Below are 19,683 nucleotides of genomic sequence, written 5' to 3'. Positions count from 1 at the left end.
GCCTATGCATGAACTTGTCTGCGCACGTATGCTGTGCAATTATGTTTTCATACTGCCTGGGACCAGCAGCTCTGGGTGGCTCACAAAACTTGAACCATAAAATGCAACACAGGAAAGCGTAACGGAAACCTTTTCAAACAGAATAAAGCTGAAGTAAAACTGCCGCAAAGCCGGCAGAAGTGCAGCAATCTAACAGAGTTGTGACACATTATTAAAAAGCATGTATACGAGTACTAAAAAGCCAGAGAGAATAATAGGACCTTCACCTGGCATTGTACGAGACCACAACGCAGGTGCCAGGTTCGCCGACCTGCAGAGGCCATTCCACAGCTGGGGTGCCCCTGCTTTCCCTAGTAGCCACTGACCTCACTTCGTTTGCAGGGGCAGCAGAGAAGGGCCTCTGCAGATGGCTTGGACAGGTCTGTGCATGTGTGTGTGTGTGTGTGTGTGTGTGTGCCTGCATCAGTGCGCATGTGTGTGCATGCAGGAGACCTGGCCTGAAAGCATTTAAGGTCTTGAAAGTTAATACCAGCACTTTGAATTATACCTAGAGGCTAGTGCAGATCACAAAGAGATGTTTAAGAGACCAAATGGTCTCAGAACTTCATTTTTGCCCACTTTGTTCCTCTCTTCCTGTTAATCTTGACAATGGATGATACATGCTTCATAGCAGACAATAACCTTTGTACTTTTTCTCAAATTTAACTTTATTGCAGAGAGAGGGCCATCATGTTTTTCACATCTGACTTGGCCTGAAAGTCCACACATGCAAAACCAGCCACTTGGGGCACAGTGCTTTGTGTGACATAGGTCAATTTGTAGTTTACTGGTTTTTATTGTTTACAGTGTGTTTTAATTATGTGATTGTCAGCTGCCTAGGAATGCCATTGGAAATGTTTTAGAAGAGAGAGAGAGAGAGAGAGAGAGAGTTTAGACTGAAAAGGCTCCTGCAACTTCCAGAATTCCCCAGCCAACATTTTTCTGTCCAGTTATGCGTAGGATTGAGCCCTTCTGTGCCTTTCTCCACACACTCCCTCCTGTATTGATAGCTTGGAGAAAATTTAGTATAGCCATCAGTAGCAATTATGTTTGCATAGCTATTTTCCAGCTGTGATCCTAGCCAAAGCTCCTGTTTCCACGTACATTTGGATTCCTGCCAAGGTTTCTCCATGCAGTCCTCTACACATGATGGATTTGTGGAGAATAAAAATGGCCATCTTGCATTTGCAAACTAGCCTTCTTGGGATAGGTGCTAAATGAGAAAATACAGGATTTTTCTCCCAAAGCTTTGAAGTACACATCAAGTCTCAAATGAACAAGTGACTATATTCTGCTCAGGTGTGTGTGAGGCTCATTTTAGGCTTCAGCTGTATCGTTTCTGTACAGGTCAAGCTGGTGCAGCACACCTACTCTTGCCTCTTTGGTACGTTCCTGTGCAACAATGCAAAGGAGAGGGGTGAAAAGCACACCCAAGAAAGGACCTGTTCCGTTTGGTCTCTACTTCGAGCAGGAAACAAAGCCTTCAAAAATCTGCTTTACTCCTCCCAGTCAGAATCTGTATGTACCTATTTATTATTTCATTTGTGTATTACTTCCTTTCCTCCAAGAAACACCAGACAGCATGTGAGCATATGTGGGCCTTTCCTCCTCCTTTTTTCATGTGTAAATTTTCCACAACATCCTGTGAGATGAGTCAGGTTGGGAGATTATGGCAGGCACGCACTGAGCCTCCTAGGGAGTGGGGATTTGAACCTGGGTCTCCCCCAGTCCTAGTCTGATCCCTCCATTGCTGCACCCCACTGGAATTTTTGCCATGGTTGTTTCTTGCTCCTTCAAATCTTGTTGAAGCAACACTGATTACTACATTGAGCCAAGTGCTTGTATCTCAAACAGAGTAAGAGGGCCTGGCTCTTGAGAGCATGTGGAACAGGGGAAGCATTGATCTGGCTCATCTTCGGCTGTATCTTTTTGCACTGAATGGGCAAACATCCTTTATTACGAAAAGACCCACAGCACTGCAGTGTCCTGAGGTTTGACTGGTTTACCGTGGCATGGAGCCAGAAGATGTAGTCTGGAAATTGGCCTCTTCAACCTCAAGGCCCGTGATGCAGTTTCACTGTTGACACCAAGCAGGCCTGGCCTTGTAAACCTGCGAAGTGCAGTCGATAGCAGCAAGTGCAGTCGAAGCTTTCTGGATTCACAGGGAAAGGACATTAGGAGGGCTGCGGTGGGTCTGCTGTGCCAGCCGGTGACCTTTCCCAGTGTCTGAGGGCACGCCAGGTCAGCAGCGGCCTGTTTCCTGCCCTGGCATCATGGGTGGCTGCTGTGTGCCTGCGGAGTGGCCCAAGCTTCAGGAGCAGCTGTGCTTGGGGACTGTGTGAGGAGCAGAGATGGACAAGAGCAAGCAGCCTTTTAAAGTGCAGAGGGTGGGAGAAATGGGGTGCAGGAAGGAGATGAACAGTGAGGAAGACACGGGGAGGGCAGGACACAGCGGAGGAGAAGGCATGCCAAGCAACAGGCACGATGCTGGGAGGGTGCAGTCAGCAGGGACAGGGGGTCTTGCCTGTGCCTTCTCCAGCCCCAGAGGAACTGTGGAACCTGAGCTGGAATGCTCATGCCTTCCTGGGCGGAAAGAATTGGCACTCTTGGCAGATGAGAGGTGAGAGGTGAGCAAGCTTCTCCAGGTGCAGGTAACCATCCTCCTTACTTGTCCCGCAGGCTGGGAGCAACTGGCATGGATCCCTGGGAGCTACAGAAGATCAGAAGGAAGCCTCTAAAAGCTAGTCCAGGGAGGGTGGAGTCAGCAGCAGCTGGGGAGGGCAGCCTGCTGAGGGATTCTTGGAGAAAGAGCCAGCAGCATCCTCTCTTGCTTAGCTGGAAGTGCTGGAGGACGGCTCAGCCCAAAGTCCCCAGGAAGGCTGTGGCAGGGCCCCTGGCAGTGGGCCTGCACTGCAGCCGGAGTTCCACTTAAGGCGTGACTGGTGCGGATTACAGGAAGAGTAGAGCTTCCCCACAGCGGCCTTTTTACATGGCACTCATGGAACCAGGTGGTTTTAACATCCCTGCTGGGGTGACTTGTGCACAACATCAAATAATGGTTTTCCTACGGCCCTCAGAATGATTGTGCTTAAATGCCTAACAGACTCTGCTCAGCAATCCGCAGTTGACGAACAGCTGCCAAATTGGAAATCTGGAAAAAGCAGCCTCTGCTGCAAAAAGAAAACCTGGAAAAAATCTTAAAGCTGTGATCATGTTTTCACCCTCATTATACCTGAGATTGTCGCCTATCTGTAGAGGACAGTTTAGTAAAATAAGGCAAGCAGCCCCACTATAAGAAAAGTTGTCACATAAAGGAATCCACTTGGGAACAAATATGTCACTGGGATCTTCTGAGCCTGGAGAGAGGTCTAAATAATGAAACCATTTGGGATTATACTAATTTGCTGTTAATTTGTTGTTAAATCATATGCTAATTATGCATGCGGCTGGGTGTCTGCTTGCTTTCCCAGTTTTTGCAGCATTTCCTTGTCTTTTGGAATAGTCTCCTTTCTAAATTAGTGAAATCCTGCAGTGGAGAGCATCGGCTATGAGCTTGCAGGAATGCTGCACTGATTTGAGAGAAGGGGCAGAGAAAGTTCAAACGCAGGCTGTTTTGGCTGGGGGGAATTTCAGAGTCTTGCTCCGGAGTATTTCTAATACAAGCTGGCCAATGCAGGTTCACCTGTGATGCGGGCCGGTCTCAGCTGCTGTGTTTTTCTCCGAGGTGCTGTATCCCGTGTGCCACGTGCGAAACCTGATGCTCTGGAGTGCTGTTTACTTGCCATGCTCTTCCCCATCAACTCCTGCAGATGACACCTGTGCTCCTTACCCAGTCCCTGGTTCCAGCCCTGAAGATCAGCCTCTGGGCAGGTGAGCTCTGTGTTCAGGTGATGGAAGATAAGCAGATGTGTCACATGGGAGTGCGTTGCCCCCGTTGCTGTCCATATGACGAACAGACGTTGTTGAATGAGCATCCCAGTGCTGATGGGTTGTTCATAAGTTGTTCAGTCTGGACAGGCTGTTATGGCTAGCCTTTACCCCGTTCGACACATGTTATTCTCTTCCAGGCTACCAAAGACAAGGTCATTTGACAATCTGACAACAGCCTGTGACAGCAGCGTACCGACAACCAACCGGCGCAGCAGCGATCCCAGCCTCAATGAGAAGTGGCAGGAGCACCGCCGCTCCCTGGAGCTGAGCAGCCTCGGGAACCCGGGGGAGGATCCCTTTGAGGGGGACGGCCTCGGCAGGCAGGGCAGACCTCTGGCGGGAGCAGAGCTCTCTGTCGCTGTGGCCGAGGGGCAGATGGAGAACATCTTGCAGGAGGCCACCAAGGAGGAAGGGGGCCTGGAGGAGTGCGCAAAGTGTGCTCAGGAAGGGCAAGAAGGCGCTGCCCCGGGGAAGGAATGGGCAGAACCCCTGGGTGGCTCTGACGGCAACGTCTGCAGCAGGGCTGAACTGGAGGCAGAGTCTGCGCCGGACAATCCCGTGTCCAACCAGCAGGTGGATTTACAGGGTGCTTCTGAGCTTCAGGGGCAACAGGACCAGCCGAAGGCTCTCTGTTCTGCTGTCCAGAAGCCATCTCAGGTGACGGACCTGCAGCCTGGCTTTTTGGGTGATGCTGTAAATAGTGACATTCAAAGACTAGAGGAAGACACTGTTAGTCGGCCTCCAGTAGAAGTTGAAAACCTGCATGGTACCCCCCAGTCCAGCCCACCGTTGCCTCTCCTGCATGAGGCAGGAACGTCAAACATGGAGAGCTCTACCGAAACCCTAACAGAGACTGGGGCCAAGACGGAGCTGACCCATCAGCTTCACCCCACAGAGATCAGTGCTGATGGGCTTCCCCAAATTGTTGAGCATAGGCCTGAGACGGAGGACTCCACGGAGCTACACAAAATGGTCGCCGGCCTCAGCAGGACTCCTAAGAGCAGCAGCGTACCTGACCAGATGCCTTCACCTCGTGCCTTGCCGTTAGCAGACTACAAAGAGACTGTGTGTAACGGAGAGCCAGAGCCTGAGAACAAGCTGACTGGGCATCCTGCAGGGCTCCGCACGACTCAGAAATACGCTCCGCCGGACGGGCACTGCCTGAATGGAGAGGAAGGCAGGACGAAGGCTCCCCTCAGCCGGCAGATCTCCGCTGCCAGCTGCAGCTCGGTTCCGCTGCATCTGCGGAGCCTGCACCACAAGTGGGTTCACTCGGTTCCCGGCCGGCAGCAGATGGCAAACAGCCCGGATCAGCCTGCCCGGAGCCACCTGGATGATGATGGGATGCCGGTCTATGCCGATGTCATTCAGCAGCGCCTCCGCCAGATTGAAAGCGGGCACCAGCAGGAGGTGGAGACCTTAAAGAAGCAGGTGCAGGAGCTGAAGAGCCGCTTGGAGAGCCAGTACTTGAACAGCTCGCTGCGTTTCAATGGGGATTATGGGGACGAAGTGGTGAGTAAAGGGGCCCTTCGCTGTGGTTTGTGTCCATGTGCCAGGCAAGAGGAATGGTGCTCCCTGCCACAGGGACACAGCGTTGCAGGTGCAGGAGCCAAATCCAAACTGCCCTGCGTCTCCGAGTGGCCTTCCAGCATCCCCTGGAGAACTGCGGCCTCTGCCACTGGATTGACACTTCTCCCGTGACTGCTGATCATTTGGTGTGGTTTCCTGGCTTTTGTGCAGCTTTTCCCCATCCTAAAAGATCGAAACACTTTTCCTAAGGCTAAGTTACTAGCAGGAAGAGCTTTAAGATAAAATGTTCTGGTCTTTTTGGTATTTTAGCCCTGCCTGTTTTGCTTTTAGTCTCCTTCCTGTTTGCTTTCGACCCCATCCCCTGCTACAGCCCCCAAAGAGCTTCTCCAAAATAGAATTCAGCCCTTCTGCTGAAAGAGGTTCCCCATCCTCCATCCCTCGAAGTTTGCAAATACATTCAGATCAACAACTAACCCGCTTGCCTGCATTCTAGTCACTTGTGGCAAACCGATGGCCTGGAAGTGAGGTGGAAAAAACCTGCAAAAATAATTGGCTCTCTGCAGCTTCATGAAAGCTTTCCTGTGTGGCAAGTTTTATTCAGCACCGGGCACTATATGAGTAAGCTATTTACTAAGCTGCTCATGTTTTGGGAGGGCTTTGTAGGTGCATTTAAGCAGCCGGGGGTTTAATCAGCAGAAGTTGCGAAATCATGCTTCATCTGGATGGGGAAGGTGGCTGCCTGTAAAAGAACTTGATTTCTTTCATTAGCAGAAGATGCCCAAGTGTGTCACTGCTGCAAAGCATCAGAAATGTTCTATGCCATGCCCTGCCCAAACTGATGGAGTCAGGCCTGTTAGACAGCTCACACTGTCTGTGGAGATCTGTGGGTTGCTCTGCTATATGTGCCCGCAAGCCCACCTTCAAAAGAGCCATCTCTGCCCCTTCATTGTTCTAAGAGGCAATCAGCTAGGTGTGAGAGAGCATGTGCATATGGGCGTTTAAAGCAGCTTCTTTTTCTGGAAAGAGTAAGGAAACTCTGACCTTCTGGGTGAAGTTGGCCTCGAGCTCCCATCAGCCTCAGCCAGCATGGCCAATAGTCAGGAATGGTGGAGGCTGTAGCACAATATCTGGAGAGCCACAGGTTACTCACCTCGTATTTAGAAAATGTATCTCCAGGAGAAAGCATGAAAATACAATGGTCAGGTGCCATGTGACATGCAATGGAATAAATAATAATTTTTTTAACCCACCTTTTTTTTCCTCTTTCAAGAAACCCAAGATGGGCCACACAGTCCTCCTTACAACACCCCTGTGTGGTACATCAGGTTGAGAGACAGTGGCTGGCCCAAGGTTACCCAGTGAGTTTCATCACCGACTGGGGACTAGGAACTGCATCTTGCAAGTTCCAACAGTCTAACCCTGTGTCACACCAGTTCCTGCAGTTAGCAGCTGTGTGAATGCCCTTTAAAACGATTAATGGGGGGTGGGGTGCAGGAATCCCAACCAGGTCCCTGCTGGAAGGGATGTTGGGTTGCTTTAACCCTTTGCCTCCCACTGCAGTCTCAGTCTGGACTGGGAGCCTGCTGGCCAATTTGCATCAGAAGTAAAGCTCCCATTTGTGCAAGGATGAACTTTTCCACTCGCTGCCGAGAGGACCCTAATTTGATTGAGACAGCGGTGGGAGTCAGAGAGTTAAAGCTGCCCTGATCTACTCAGCTGCGCCTGGCCCAGCCTCTCAGATAGCTTCCCTTGGCTGGCCGTGATCAAACAGGCAGTAGCCAGGTTCTGGCAGTGCTGGGGCCAGATTTCTGCCCCGTCCTGCTGCTTACTGGGGCCTGATTGACCCTCGCTGCTGCAGAGTCCCAAGCCAGCTCCATGTTGTTCAAGGCGGAATGGGCTATTCCCAGCACAGCCTGGATGTGAAGGAAGGAGAGCAATCCTTTGATCCCGGGGCTATACAGTTGTTCAGAATTGCCTCCAGGGTCAGAGACTGCTCTCCAAGCTCAGAAGGGGGAGTCGGAGATCCAACCCCAGGCCCCACCCTCTCTCAGTTGGCATGGGAAGCCTTCCCAAAGTACCCCCACTAGCAACACTACTGCAGGCAGAGAACAGGAAGGCAAAGATGGCCTCCGTCGTTCCTCCAGTCCTGCTTATTTCAGCCCGACAGGATATAGGTATCTCAGAAGCTGAGTCAGGGCTTCCAGGAAGGGAGGGCGGCACCCCGAGGGCTGCACCCTAAGCAAGCGATGGAGAGGTTTGTGGGTGATGGACTGGTGGCCTGTGGAGCTTTGTGCTTTGGTCTTATTGGTTTTGCAGCTGGCATCACTGCTGTCTTTTTAAAGGCCTTTGAATGAGGTGAGGAGAGTCAGTTTCAGCCCCATACAATCAGGCTCAGTTGAGACTTCCAAATGCTCCCGTTACCCAGAATGGTCTTGGGAAAGCTCTTGCTATGGACCTTTTGTATCATTTACTTACTCTATTTATTTTGTACTGTGTGTTGAGTAGAGCTATGCAGCTGTTGGCAGGCTTCTATTTTTAAATAGCTGATGTTTTTTGTTTGCATGCCTTTGAACACTCTGAAATTGGCAAATCTAACCTGCTGACAGCACGGCAGTGTGCTGCCATGTACTTCACTTGAAGGGAAAGAAGCAAATTTTTTGAGATCCTTCTGAGTTTGCTATGCAAACTAGGCCAGCCTTCCTGATCGTAACCTTTGGTTGGGTGGTGGAGGTGGTAGCCTGGGAGGAACCAGCCTGGGAAAGGCTGGCTTAGGTACTAAATTCACACTCCTGCAGTTTTTCTCCTTCTGGATGCTTTGTGAAAACTGCTCAGAAGGTCAAGCGTAAGGGGGCACAAATGAGAGAACTGCATCCTAGATAGCCCAAGTCCTTTCTTAGCAGGGAAATAATTTGGAAAGGAAAAAGTTGACTTCTCGCACATTTTTCTCTCTGTGCCTTGGTTTCTCCCTGCTGGGAAGTAGATCCAGAGGGTTGGGTGTCAGCTTGCTAGCAGGCCAGTCTGGGATGAGATAAGGGACTGCTGATCCACCAGAGTGGTCTGCCAGCGAAAGTGGCTGTGGGCCAGGGATACTGCCAGGGTGATATCTCGGGTCCTAACTTTCGGAATGCAGTTTCTGCAGAGCTTTATGTAAAACCTCTTCCTGAGGAAACATTTGAGTTTCACAGACAAATGTGTCAGCTTGGGTTACACTGAAAGGGTTTGCTATTTACTTCTTTCACTGGTTCAGCAGGAGTGATGTAGCATCAGATTTAGTCAGGGCTGGGAACTGGTGCATATTACAGTGTACAGTGGGTAAACATACTGGATAAACATATTACATATTACTGGGTAAACATCTGTTTAAGCAAGATTGAACCCGGTTGTTGTGTTTGCTTATTTCAAAGAATTATTGTTCCAAGGACTAGATGCAATCTTGAATTTCTTGTATAATCTTGGATATATCTTGTTAAAGTTGTGTGCTTATTGAGTTGAGTGGAAGACCTCAAAGAGTGAATGCATGGAAACCAGCCCAACAGGAACAGGCAGGTGTATACTTAAGTTTCAAAACAGTGCTTGCTTTCCAGATTATGCCCTGAATTAGACACCAGTAATTTACAGATACATAGAAACCATCCTACTGGTTTTCACTTATACACCTACAAGAATGTCAGTGGCAGAGATTTTATTCTACAGCTGCGGACCCTGAAGAGACACAAGACATCGTCTGCTCTACATGCATTTGGTAGAACAGGTCCTACGGAAGACGGTGCAGGAGAAAGCTCTGGCAGGAGTTTTCAGGCTCTAGGTGGACCCGCCTGCCAAGCCATCGTCTGATCTCCCCCGGCACAGAATTCCCTGTTCTCAGCTGTCTAATCCCTGTTCTGTGGAATTGGGAATAGTTTCATCTCAGCTGTGTTTGTTTGCCAACAGACTTCAATTCCTGACTCGGAAAGCAATCTGGATCAGAACTGTTTGTCTCGCTGCAGTACAGAGATTTTCTCTGAAGCCAGCTGGGAGCAGGTGGATAAACAGGACACAGAGGTACAGGCAGATTCCATCTCCGTGGCCTTCCTCTCCCTTTCCTTGTATCAGCACATGATACTAATGATGCAGTCCTGCTGTATAGCCCTCTGGTTCTAACACTAGTCTCTGTAAGCTTCCCCATCTCCTTGTCTCTGAAACTTTAAGCATCGCTACCTGTTCCGAAGCGCCCCCTGTTGTTAATTGTCTGTCTCCGGATTCACTGAGCGCTTCTCCTAGACTAACACGTGCAGCACCAATGCACTTGGCTTATGAAATTGTGCCAAGAAGTGGGCAAACTTTGCTATCGTTTTCTGAGGTTGTGAAAACTTAGATTACTCTGCAACGATTCTCTGCTTTTTGGCATCAAAAAACAAAACGCACTGACTCTTCTCTGTAAACTCTAAGGGCACGTTCCTTCCTCAGCTGTTGTTCCTCACCCCCACTTGCCCAAGCTGCGTGGCAGTGCTGTTCCACAGCTCTCTTTTTTCTTCTTTGGTTCGTAGGTGACCCGGTGGCTTCCTGATCACCTGGCTGCGCACTGTTATGGCTGCGATAGCGTGTTCTGGCTTGTCAGCAGGAGACATCATTGCAGGTAACGTGTGCCCCGGGCAGGGAAGCAAGACGGTTGGGGAAGGCTGCTGAAGTCTTTTAAGTGATTAATTGAGAACAAGCTCTGTGGAATGCTGGGGGCTGTTGCTTCTGAGGAAACACCTGAGGCATCATCTCCTTTTCACATGCTCTTACCACAGGAGATCCGAGGGCCATGGAAAGCCTTGTGCTGAGGCAGAACTTGGCCTGTCCAGCCCAGCAGTCAGCACTGCCTGGCAGCCATGGTTCTGCAGCGTTTCAGGCAGGAATTCTTCCAGCCCTGCCTAAAGATTAGGCAGGGGATCAAACCTGAGGCCTTAGGGATGCAGAGCACGTGCTCTACCACCGAGTCACAGTGCCTCGAATCTTGTGTGGATGCATATTGAGCTTTTAGGTTGATGGGCTGGCTCTTGATTTTCCCTTTTGAGCGCCGTGGTGACTGTCACAAGTTCCAGGCTTCCCAGTAGCTTTGCACTGGGGCTTGAGTGAACCCCAGTTTGCCACCAAGGCTCCATTCTGAGTGGAGTGCCAACCCTGGTGCCAACAAGGTGGCAAAAGAGGAGTGGAACAGTCACTGTGCTGTTATCCTCTCGGCCACAACCTGTTGTTGCCTGCAGCAGAAAGTCTCAACAGAATCCCTCTCTGGTTAACCCAGGGCACAGCCCACTGGGATGTACAAAGCTGTGTTGAAATGAATGGGAGCTATGCCAAAGCACAGGACTTGAAGAAACAGGAGACCTTCCCAATTGATTACCCTCTATAAAAAGAAGCACGTGTGTTGTCCCAGGCTACCTAATGACACCCAAAGCCAGCCAGGTGCGGTATTGACATGCCCGATAGAGCTTTGCAGTTGGCCACACAGCAGAGCCACTTGTATCTGGTTGAAGAATGGATGCTATTGTACACTCCCAGAAGCCTGTCCTTGCTAGCACAGGCCTTGCTGCTTCAAATCTATGAAGTGCTAGAAAAACACTAGAAAAACACTACCTATCTGTGTGTGCCAGACGAAGTGGGGCAGGTTGGTTCTCCAGCCTTTGGCAGTTGGCCAGCTTGTCTTGCTTCCCATGAAGCAGAAGCATCAGTACCTTCCCCCCATTTTAAATCTCCCTGGGCTCATTCCGGTAGGGATCTGCCTTACTTGGTGCTTCCATGTATGGCATTCTCCTACTTTGGATTAAAATCTGTTGGAGGGCAAGCTTGGAAGAACACCGGAAGCCTCTCATTTTACTTGCTTGGTCTTCTAAGCGCACAGTCCTGTGCAGGGCTAAATGCGGGGTGGGGAAGCCCTACAGCACCCAGCATTCCTCAGCCAGCCAGGTTGGCCAGAGCATATTGAGAGCTGTAGAACATTTTTAGCTAAGCATGCATCGGATTTCATCCTAAGCGGGTTGACTCTGAGCCACGCTACCTTACTTAGCCAGGAAGGTTTACAAAGAATCACTGTGAGCAAAATCTTCCTGGGGCAGTGTGTCATCTCTCTTCCTACAATATGTATTTTACCTCATTTAATACATTTCACTCCTGGTTTCCTTCCATCACGGGAGTCTCAGGTTGTTCTCTCTTCTGGGCCTGGACTAGATCCAGACTTGGTGGCTGCATCATATGCTATTAGACCAAACTTAAGCCTAACATCACATAATATTGAAACAGGGCTTCCGGAGATGCATTTTCCTTCCAAGAGTGTGTTGGAGTAGAGTAAGAACCAACCATTGTCAGTGGGGGCCGTTTTTCTACATGGTCAGTGTTCTTGGCATCTCTTCTGCCTGGAAAGAGGTGATCTCAGAACGGTTAATCTTGCTGAGATGCAGGAGGCAGCCTCCTTTGTGGATGGGTAATGTAGGCTCATAAGAGCCCTTACCTGAATTTCACATAGGACCCTAACAGTTTTCTCTTAACACACAGCTTGGAAATTAGGTGTAATTTTGTAATATTCAAGCTTGAGGGGAACATCAGCAGTCCTGCCTTGCCTTTTTAAATCTTCTCTGATTTAGTCTCCCCTCTGAGCTCTCTCTCCCCTCCTTGCAGGGACCCTGAACATGTTGATCAGACTTGGTGAGCATTTGCAACAGCCTCTGTTGTCTGTCCGAATTTCTCTGATAACCTCTCCAAACTAACTTTTGACCCCATTCCCTGTGCACCCTTTGCTCAGAATTTGCTAAGCCCAAGGTAAATAACAACAGCCTGTAGGATGTCAAAACCTGTGGGCATCTCTTCTCACATTACATTTAGAACCCAGCCTTTTTGCTTCCTGTTCCATACTGATACATGGGCCATAAGTGGTTTAGTTAAATTGTTTTAGACTTTAAAAAACACTGACTGGAATGAAGATTGACTTGTGTTGGGCAGTTCTTGAGCAGTATGCCAAGAAATGTCTGACCAGCCATCTCAGAAAAAGGTAGAACGGCAAAGCAAACTTTAATTAAGGGTAAAAAGCAGTGACCTTACAGCAAAGAAAAACAGCCTTGGAATCTCTTCTGCTAGCCAGGTGGAGCCATGGGAAGGAATATGGCTGCATAACTCTGGCAGGAGAAAACCCAGCTCCCCCAAGATGGATGGAAGGCTCATTTGGGGACAAAGTCATCCCTTTGCATGAGATCTGAAGAGCTGCACCCAAGTTGAAAATGCCACAAATAGCTCTGCTTTTCAAAATACCCAGGTGTTCCTCTCGAAAAGTAATGTCAGCCTTCTATTTGCAGCAAGATCCTGCTACAAACTGTTAGCCTTTCAAAACCAGAACCACTGAGGGCATTTGAATGACTTTCCATAAAGCTTTCTTTCTTCACTGCCATTAAACTTTCACTCAGGCTGTTTTTTTAACAGCAGCTTTTATTGGAGTCCATGAAAAACACTTCCAAATCTCTTGCCCAAGACTAGCCTGAGTGAATTGCTAGAGCAAGGATTAGAGCTCGATATCTGGAGTTTGCTTTGCCAATCCACAAAGACCAAATCTAGGAGTTGAAAAACGGGGTTTTCCATTGTGGAAAAACTGTATCTCACATTGAAGCTTTAACATCAAGGCTCTGACATGTACCATCAGAGCTGTCTAGCTTGTTTCACATCTCCTCCCATAAGCCAGTGCAGGCACTGGACAGGAGCAGACCCAAGTTTTGCCATGCAAGACATTTCCAGAGCTCAGTATACTTGAAGCATGGTATGAGAGTTCCCAATGTCAGCCTGAGGTTGGAGGTCTGGGATCTCGTCAGTCTAATTGGTTCAGAGCTCAGCTTGGGAACCAGGTGGGAGAACAAAAGGGGGTGGACTCCCACACACACTTCCCCACCCAAGGTGCATGCGCTGCTGTGCCAACTGACACCTGACACACGTGTCGGCTGCTGAACCACTTGCAGCGTGGGGGCTGCATCCTCAGTGGCTGCACACGGTGTGGCTTTGCATGGTCCCCATCGACTCACCTTCTCCGGCTGAAGGATGGTGCTGGTGTAGCTCCCTGGGGCTACGGCTGGCTCCTGACGTTCTTTAAGGTTTGGTTTGCTGTTTTCTTCTCACTGGGAAGCATAGTTCAGTGCTCCGTTGCACCGACACATGGCACAAAAGGAGTCTGTGCTCAAGGGGATCTAGCCCTCTCTCCACCCCTCCAGGCCACCGCTACTGGTTTGGGTGGGCACCACAGCAACGTCGCCTCCACCGTGCAAGCTCTGCCCTTTGGCGGCTAGCTCCAAAGGCTTTCCTATTTTGCAAGCACTAAGTGAAATCATGTACTTTTCTGGTGGGAACTGTCTTTTGCACGCTTGTTCTAATTTCTTCTCTTCCTGTCCCTGACTGAAGGAATTGTGGGAATGTGTTTTGCTCCAGCTGCTGTAACCAGAAGGTTCCGGTCCCCAGCCAGCAGCTTTTTGAACCCAGCCGAGTCTGCAAATCCTGCTACAGCAGCTTGCATCCCAGCAGCTCCAGCCTTGACCTTGAATTGGACAAACCCATTGCTGCCACTTCAAACTGAGACTCCAGCCTGAAAGGAAAGCTGACAAGAGACCATGCTGCCTCTCCTGCTTATGCAGACACGCACAGTCTCAGTGGGCTGAAGCTGGTCGGGCTGGAGAAGCCACGCACTTTGGAGTCTTTGGAGTGGAGAGTACAGATGACTGCTTAGAGGGACCGGATGTTGGGCATATACCAGTGAAGTGCAGAGACCCTTGTTTTCCAGCTGTTACTCCCCAGTTCCTTTTCATCCTCGTAAATTTTGTGTGGATTTTATTGGAAGACTGTGAAAAGGGGGGTCAGGCTGGAATTTGATTTCCTACAGGCGTTTCATCTGCCCTGTTGTTGGAATGTGCTGCAGGCAGAGGGATTGGTCCAGAGACATTGTGAATACTTGTAGCATCAATGCTAGTGCTTTCAGTCACTCCTGATACTTCCTGACAGCAAACTGCTGCTCGGAAGTTGTTGCTGCTAGAAGAAATGGAAGCTGCCTTTTTGATGAACTCTCTCTCTCCCTCTCTGTTCTTAGAGCGGGCTTAGTTTTTCTTGCTGCACAAATGGGATGGGGGAAGTGGCTGCAGATCTCCACACTGGGCAGTTCTTTGCCACTGTTGGTCAACTTGTGGCTCGGAGTGGGAAAGGCCTGGAATGCTTTGGCTAAAGAAAGTGTGTGCTAGTTTGAGGGAAGTGAGAGGAGAAGGGAGCAGACAGGCTGCCTGTTCAGTTGTTTTTAAGCTGGCACTTCAGTGGAAGGTTCTGCACATGCAGCTTGCTACAAAGGAACTGGTATCTGGGCTTGTCAGTAGCTTTTAAAATGTCTAAGGTTGTCCCGTTTTTAAAATAGGTTACTCAGAAGGCAGAGTTGCTTCACTGCAATTGACAGGCTGTTGGCAATGTCAGGCAACAGGATGCTTTTGGCCAGGGTTGCCCATTCTCAAAGAGTGCCCCAAAGCAAATGTGGGGTAGATTTTTTCATGCAAAGAGGGGGCGTCCACTCATCAGTAAGAGCTTGCTGCTGCCTAAAGTAGGGAGAAATTCTCTCCTTCCCCTGCAGAAATCTCTTCTGTAAGAATATGATACAGTCAAAACAAATTCCAAACTTTTCCCTTATATTAAAAAAGTTTTAAAATGTTGGCCTATATAGATGTGAGTCATAGTATCATTTTAGCTTTTATTCCCTCTCCCCACCCCCAGCTTTGAAATATGCTCTGCCTAAAGTTGGAGGAGGATGAATTGCAATTCCTGTTTTATACCATGTGGATACCTAGGCTGAGCTAAAGCAGGTCCTGCCTAACTATCCACCCAAATAGTCCTGGGACTCCATCTTCTGCACACACGTGTTCTGTCCTGAAGACGTTTCCTTCCCTGGACTCCAGCTACCATCACCACCACCACCACCACTGCTGCATGTCTCGTCCATGTCACCAGCCCACGATTTAGGGTTAGTATGCATTCTTGCCACCCATGTTGTTCTCACACACAGTGTCACTGGCTTTCACAGCAGAGCCAAAGACTACCGCAAATGCACAGCATTGGTGTGAATCCTCTCCTTGGCTTGCCAAAGCCTCTCAGAGTGAAGCTGCGTGTGAATTGGAGGGACATGGAGATAGAGACATCATACTGGGGTCATTTCAAGCAGTAGCAGTGGAATAAGTGATCCAGTCTTTTAAAAAAAGAGAGGAAATGTAAAAGCGTTGTCTTCTGAAGCAAATTTTATAAAGCTCTGAGCAACACCTGATAGATCCAGAGAGAAAAGATGTATGTCCGTATTTAGTTTTGGATGCCTGGTTTTTCCATGTTCTTTGTGAAAGGTGCAGGGGTTGGCTTCGAACACAAAAATGCAAAGAAAGAGTGTAGGAATCAAAATCAGGGATCCACGAGGTGTATGTAAGAAGGCTCTCTGGACCTTTAAAGCAGCCAAGGATATGACTTCTTGGCACTCCTTATTTTCTTTCAACAGGGATAAGCAATGCACAAAAATAATTCCAATCCAGTTTTTTAATATGAAATGAAATTGTTTTGGGGAAGTAGGCAGCAGATATAAATAGTATTCCTGTAGAGGTTACAGTACCAGGTATAGTAGAGAAAGTTGGAACAGGAAATGGAAACTGAGCTATACCCATTAAAGTGGGTGAGTAGAGACATGCTTTTGGAAGGAAAACGGTCTTGTGTTAACACACGGTGCCAGTGTGCTTTTATGGTACAAATGGATGGTGAAAGCAAGGTCTAATATTTTGCATAATGACAGGTGCCAAGAGGTTCTGATACGGGTTTGGGGGGTCTGTGATGTACAGTGTGAATAAACGCTTGCAGCTCTTAGTCTTTTCGATGAATGAAGCACTTTTTTATTTTTTCTTTGTATGTAATGCAGGAAACTATCTCCACATAGCTGTGTATATAACTTCCTAAAGAGGAACAGAATTGTTCCTCTTTTCTCCTTTCCTTTCCTTCTTTTTGTCAAAGCAAGACGTAAATACTTTAGAATGATTAAATATATAAATAAAAGTAAAATAAAGTTTAGAGTTTTGCATGGGAGCAATTGCTGACCTACTTCCCACTCTTCATCTGCTCCGTCCTTTACAAATGTAGGCCCAGAAAACCCATCAGGCTTTGGTGATGGAATGTACTCCTGCCACCACCTCCTGCCTTGTCACTTGTCTGACTTGTGGGGAGCGGTGGTTGGACAAGAACCTTGCTGGACTGAGAAGTAACATCACCTTTTCTCATGCAAGAAGCCCTGCCATACATGCTTTTTAAAGCAACTGGGTAAGAACAATCAAGAACCACCCAGTTCTTCAGACATCTCTTTACTTTCGTGACTACTGCATTGAAAAGTAAGTCTATTTGCAGCTTGGTGTGAGGAGTTTTCCCGTGTCCAGGAAAGGCAGGGGTTACATGACCAAAGTCTTTGCCTTAGTGTTGGCACTCTCAGAATACTCTTCAGCCTGTCCCTGTCTTTTTGGATCAAACCAAAAAGGATCCCAAGGTGGCTTACAAAGATGTCTCTTAAGACAGCCCCTGTTCACAGGCAGACAATCTAAAGTGCACAGTGCAAAAGAAAAGCCAGGGTTGGGAGCAGGGAGGAAGAAAGCAAATTCAGGCATTTGATTTTTAGTTGCAAAGTTCTGCCGGTTAGAAGGTGGAGGAAGGAGCTGCTGCTTCCTCTCCATATGACGACCTCAGTCGCAACAGCAGGAAGGAAGTGTATCTGGCTCCAGGCACAATGCAGAAGTAAAGATCCGGTCTTTTTGATCCTCTTATCTTTCCTAAAAGCTTTTTTCTTTCAACTTCTTTTTAAAAAAGGCTTCTACACTCTCTGCCTTAGGTCTTCTCTGTACTCCTCTTTATTACCTGGCTGCTTTATTGCTCTTTCCTTCTGTCTGCACTGCCCATGGTCTGTCCTCAAGGCTATGAAAAAAGTCGGTTTAACCTGTGCCAGGCTGTGGTGGAGCTCTGTGCAGCCTCTGCAAGCAGCTACGCCTCCTGGTGCCACAGCCGCTTCTCCTGATGCAGTTCCTGGCAAGGCAGCGTCCACACCAGCCAGCCACAGTTGCCCCCAGCGTTCTCTGTGTCAGTGCAGCTCAGGCTGACTAGCGATGCTGAGTCTGACGCCACTTCTGGTCTCAGTCTCCCCTGAAACCAGCCACAAGGACACCACAGGCACATTTTGGTCATCCTGGTCACTGGGAGGAGCACAAACTGATTCTTGGGGATATTTCACAGAAATTAGTTCCTGTGGGATTTTAAATGGTGGTTCTTGCCTAACCTGGGCAGATTCTTACCAAAACCAGGCACTACTTTGTGAACAGCACAATTCCTGTAATATTTACTAGTTGCCTTTCTGCCTTTTTACCAAGCTGTGGTATTCAAGAAGTTCAAAATCCACTTTTGAGGTAATGGGGAAGGCAGATTTGGGTCAGTTCCTTCTCTGAAAATCCCTTAGTTTGAAATTGTACTCTTTCCCTGTAGATTCAAAACAATGTAGTATGCACAGGTAGAAAGGTTCTCGTGTGTCTTGTGCTCCCAAAAGGTTTGAGATATTTTTCACTATGTCTGCAGTGGAAGCAGGTGAGTAGGATCTGCATCTTTAAACAACTTTTCCCATACTCCCAGTTTATCTTGTCGTGAGCTTTAGTCCCCTTCTGAAACTGGCTCTCTAAGTAGCCCAGTTAATGTATACTTGAATAAACCTATGGCTTTTCTTCCATCATCTATGTTTTGGCAAGGCTCTCCATGTTTAAAGCGTCCCCTTCTCTTCCTCCTCTGATTCAATACTTTCCAGAAAGTCCTGTTCACCAGTCCCTTCAAATGGACATTTGTGAAAATGGCAAGACTTAAATGGAAGGAGATCCTGTGGCCTGTAGTTCTTGAGGCTGCTGTAATCACACTTCCCTTGGCTCCCAGGCAGTTAATCAGGAGCAAGCAACTTCATCAGAGCTCATTTCCCAATCAGTGAGCCATTTCAGATGCTCTTAAGAAATGGGGTCCTGGCTTTTGGAATTGCAGTCTAGGGTTTGCAAATGGAAACACCGCGTGAGTTGGACTTGGTTTGGTTTGCAGCAGTTACATAGTCAAGGCTCAACCCTCAGAACCAACAAGCTGGGGTGCATTTTTGCATACTGATGCTGACGCACACATGCGCACTGTGCTTTGACACTGAATGCATACGGTAGCCCACTAGGACAACGTCCTTTCTCAAAACTGCCTCAGGATTTTACTTTGTGCCCTTCCCGCTGGATCATACCAATGGTTCAGAGCATCTTGTTTCACTTGATGGGCAGCCAGATGCCTTTGAGAAGCTCAGTAGCACAACATGAAGGCAGATGCTTTTCCCAGCAGCTGATGTTCAGTTCCAGAGTACCTCTGAACTCAGGGGTTACCCACCATGACTAATAGGCACCAGCAGGCTTATCCTCCATGGTTTATCTACCTAGGCCCCTCCAAGTCACTCACCTCTGCTTCAGGGTGATCGTTTCAGGAAAGGAAGCACTCAGCCATGAGTCCCATTTCCAGATTTACGCCCTTGCGTGATGTGTCGTGCTACATCAGGCTAATTACTAGCTACTACTAGGTGGTCCACTAGAAAATGTACACTCAACCATGGTCTTATCACTCCTGCTCAGGTGTGCTTTTTTCTTTACATATGCTTATGCTATCTGGATAATTTCTGCACAACCATCGTCAGTATCGTTTCTGGTCTTGCAGGATTCATAATAACGTACAAACACCACGCTAGGATAATGCAGTCTACCAAAATCAGGAGAGGTATCTCAACTCTGGTGGCAGAAAGGAGAGATGCAATCCATCTGCACACATGCACCATGCAGAAACGTACACACACTTATTTTCAGAACACCACTTCCATCGCTGGAGCAGGTGCTTTTACTGTAGATGCGGTTCTTTGAGTATGCCTGGCTTATTGCAGCCCCCAACTTGTACAATCAAGATGTGCCAAGAGCTGTGTCATGTTGTAATTCATAAGTAGGCTGACTCTTTGTAGATGCAGGACCAGGATAAAGTTTTCCATGTCGTTCCATTGGGAGCACAGCCTTTAAGAAAAGCCTTGATGCTTTCGGGCCAAGTGTTCAGCATCCGACGGCCAGACGGCCTTCTGCAAAACCCTGCTATCCCCTAGTGTCG

At 48.5% G+C, this 19,683-nt stretch overlaps 1 protein-coding gene across 18 annotated transcripts in view; it reads left to right on the top strand.

Annotated features, from left to right (window-relative positions):
- The window catches only part of MTMR3 (myotubularin related protein 3), a 64,398-nt gene extending 48,036 nt beyond the window's left edge, over window positions 1–16,362 (top strand). For 10 of the 18 annotated variants that reach the window (XM_044448987.1, XM_044448981.1, XM_044448973.1 and 7 more), the window contains 7 exons: window positions 1,387–1,557; window positions 3,764–3,909; window positions 4,107–5,481; window positions 9,430–9,540; window positions 10,026–10,114; window positions 12,136–12,162; window positions 13,894–16,362. In XM_044448987.1, coding sequence (XP_044304922.1) covers window positions 1,387–1,557; window positions 3,764–3,909; window positions 4,107–5,481; window positions 9,430–9,540; window positions 10,026–10,114; window positions 12,136–12,162; window positions 13,894–14,065 — 2,091 coding nt within the window. In that variant the 3' untranslated portion in view covers window positions 14,066–16,362. The remainder of the gene's footprint in view (window positions 1–1,386; window positions 1,558–3,763; window positions 3,910–4,106; window positions 5,482–9,429; window positions 9,541–10,025; window positions 10,115–12,135; window positions 12,163–13,893) is intronic. The other 8 variants (XM_044448990.1, XM_044448986.1, XM_044448978.1 and 5 more) reach the window with 5 other exon arrangements.
- The last annotated feature ends 3,321 nt before the right edge of the window (window positions 16,363–19,683 follow it).

This window comes from Varanus komodoensis, unplaced genomic scaffold (assembly GCF_004798865.1).
Source record: "Varanus komodoensis strain SLA01 unplaced genomic scaffold, ASM479886v1 scaffold56, whole genome shotgun sequence".
In the NCBI taxonomy this organism is placed as follows: domain Eukaryota; kingdom Metazoa; phylum Chordata; class Lepidosauria; order Squamata; family Varanidae; genus Varanus; species Varanus komodoensis.
This window is presented reverse-complemented; position numbering and strand designations above follow the sequence as displayed.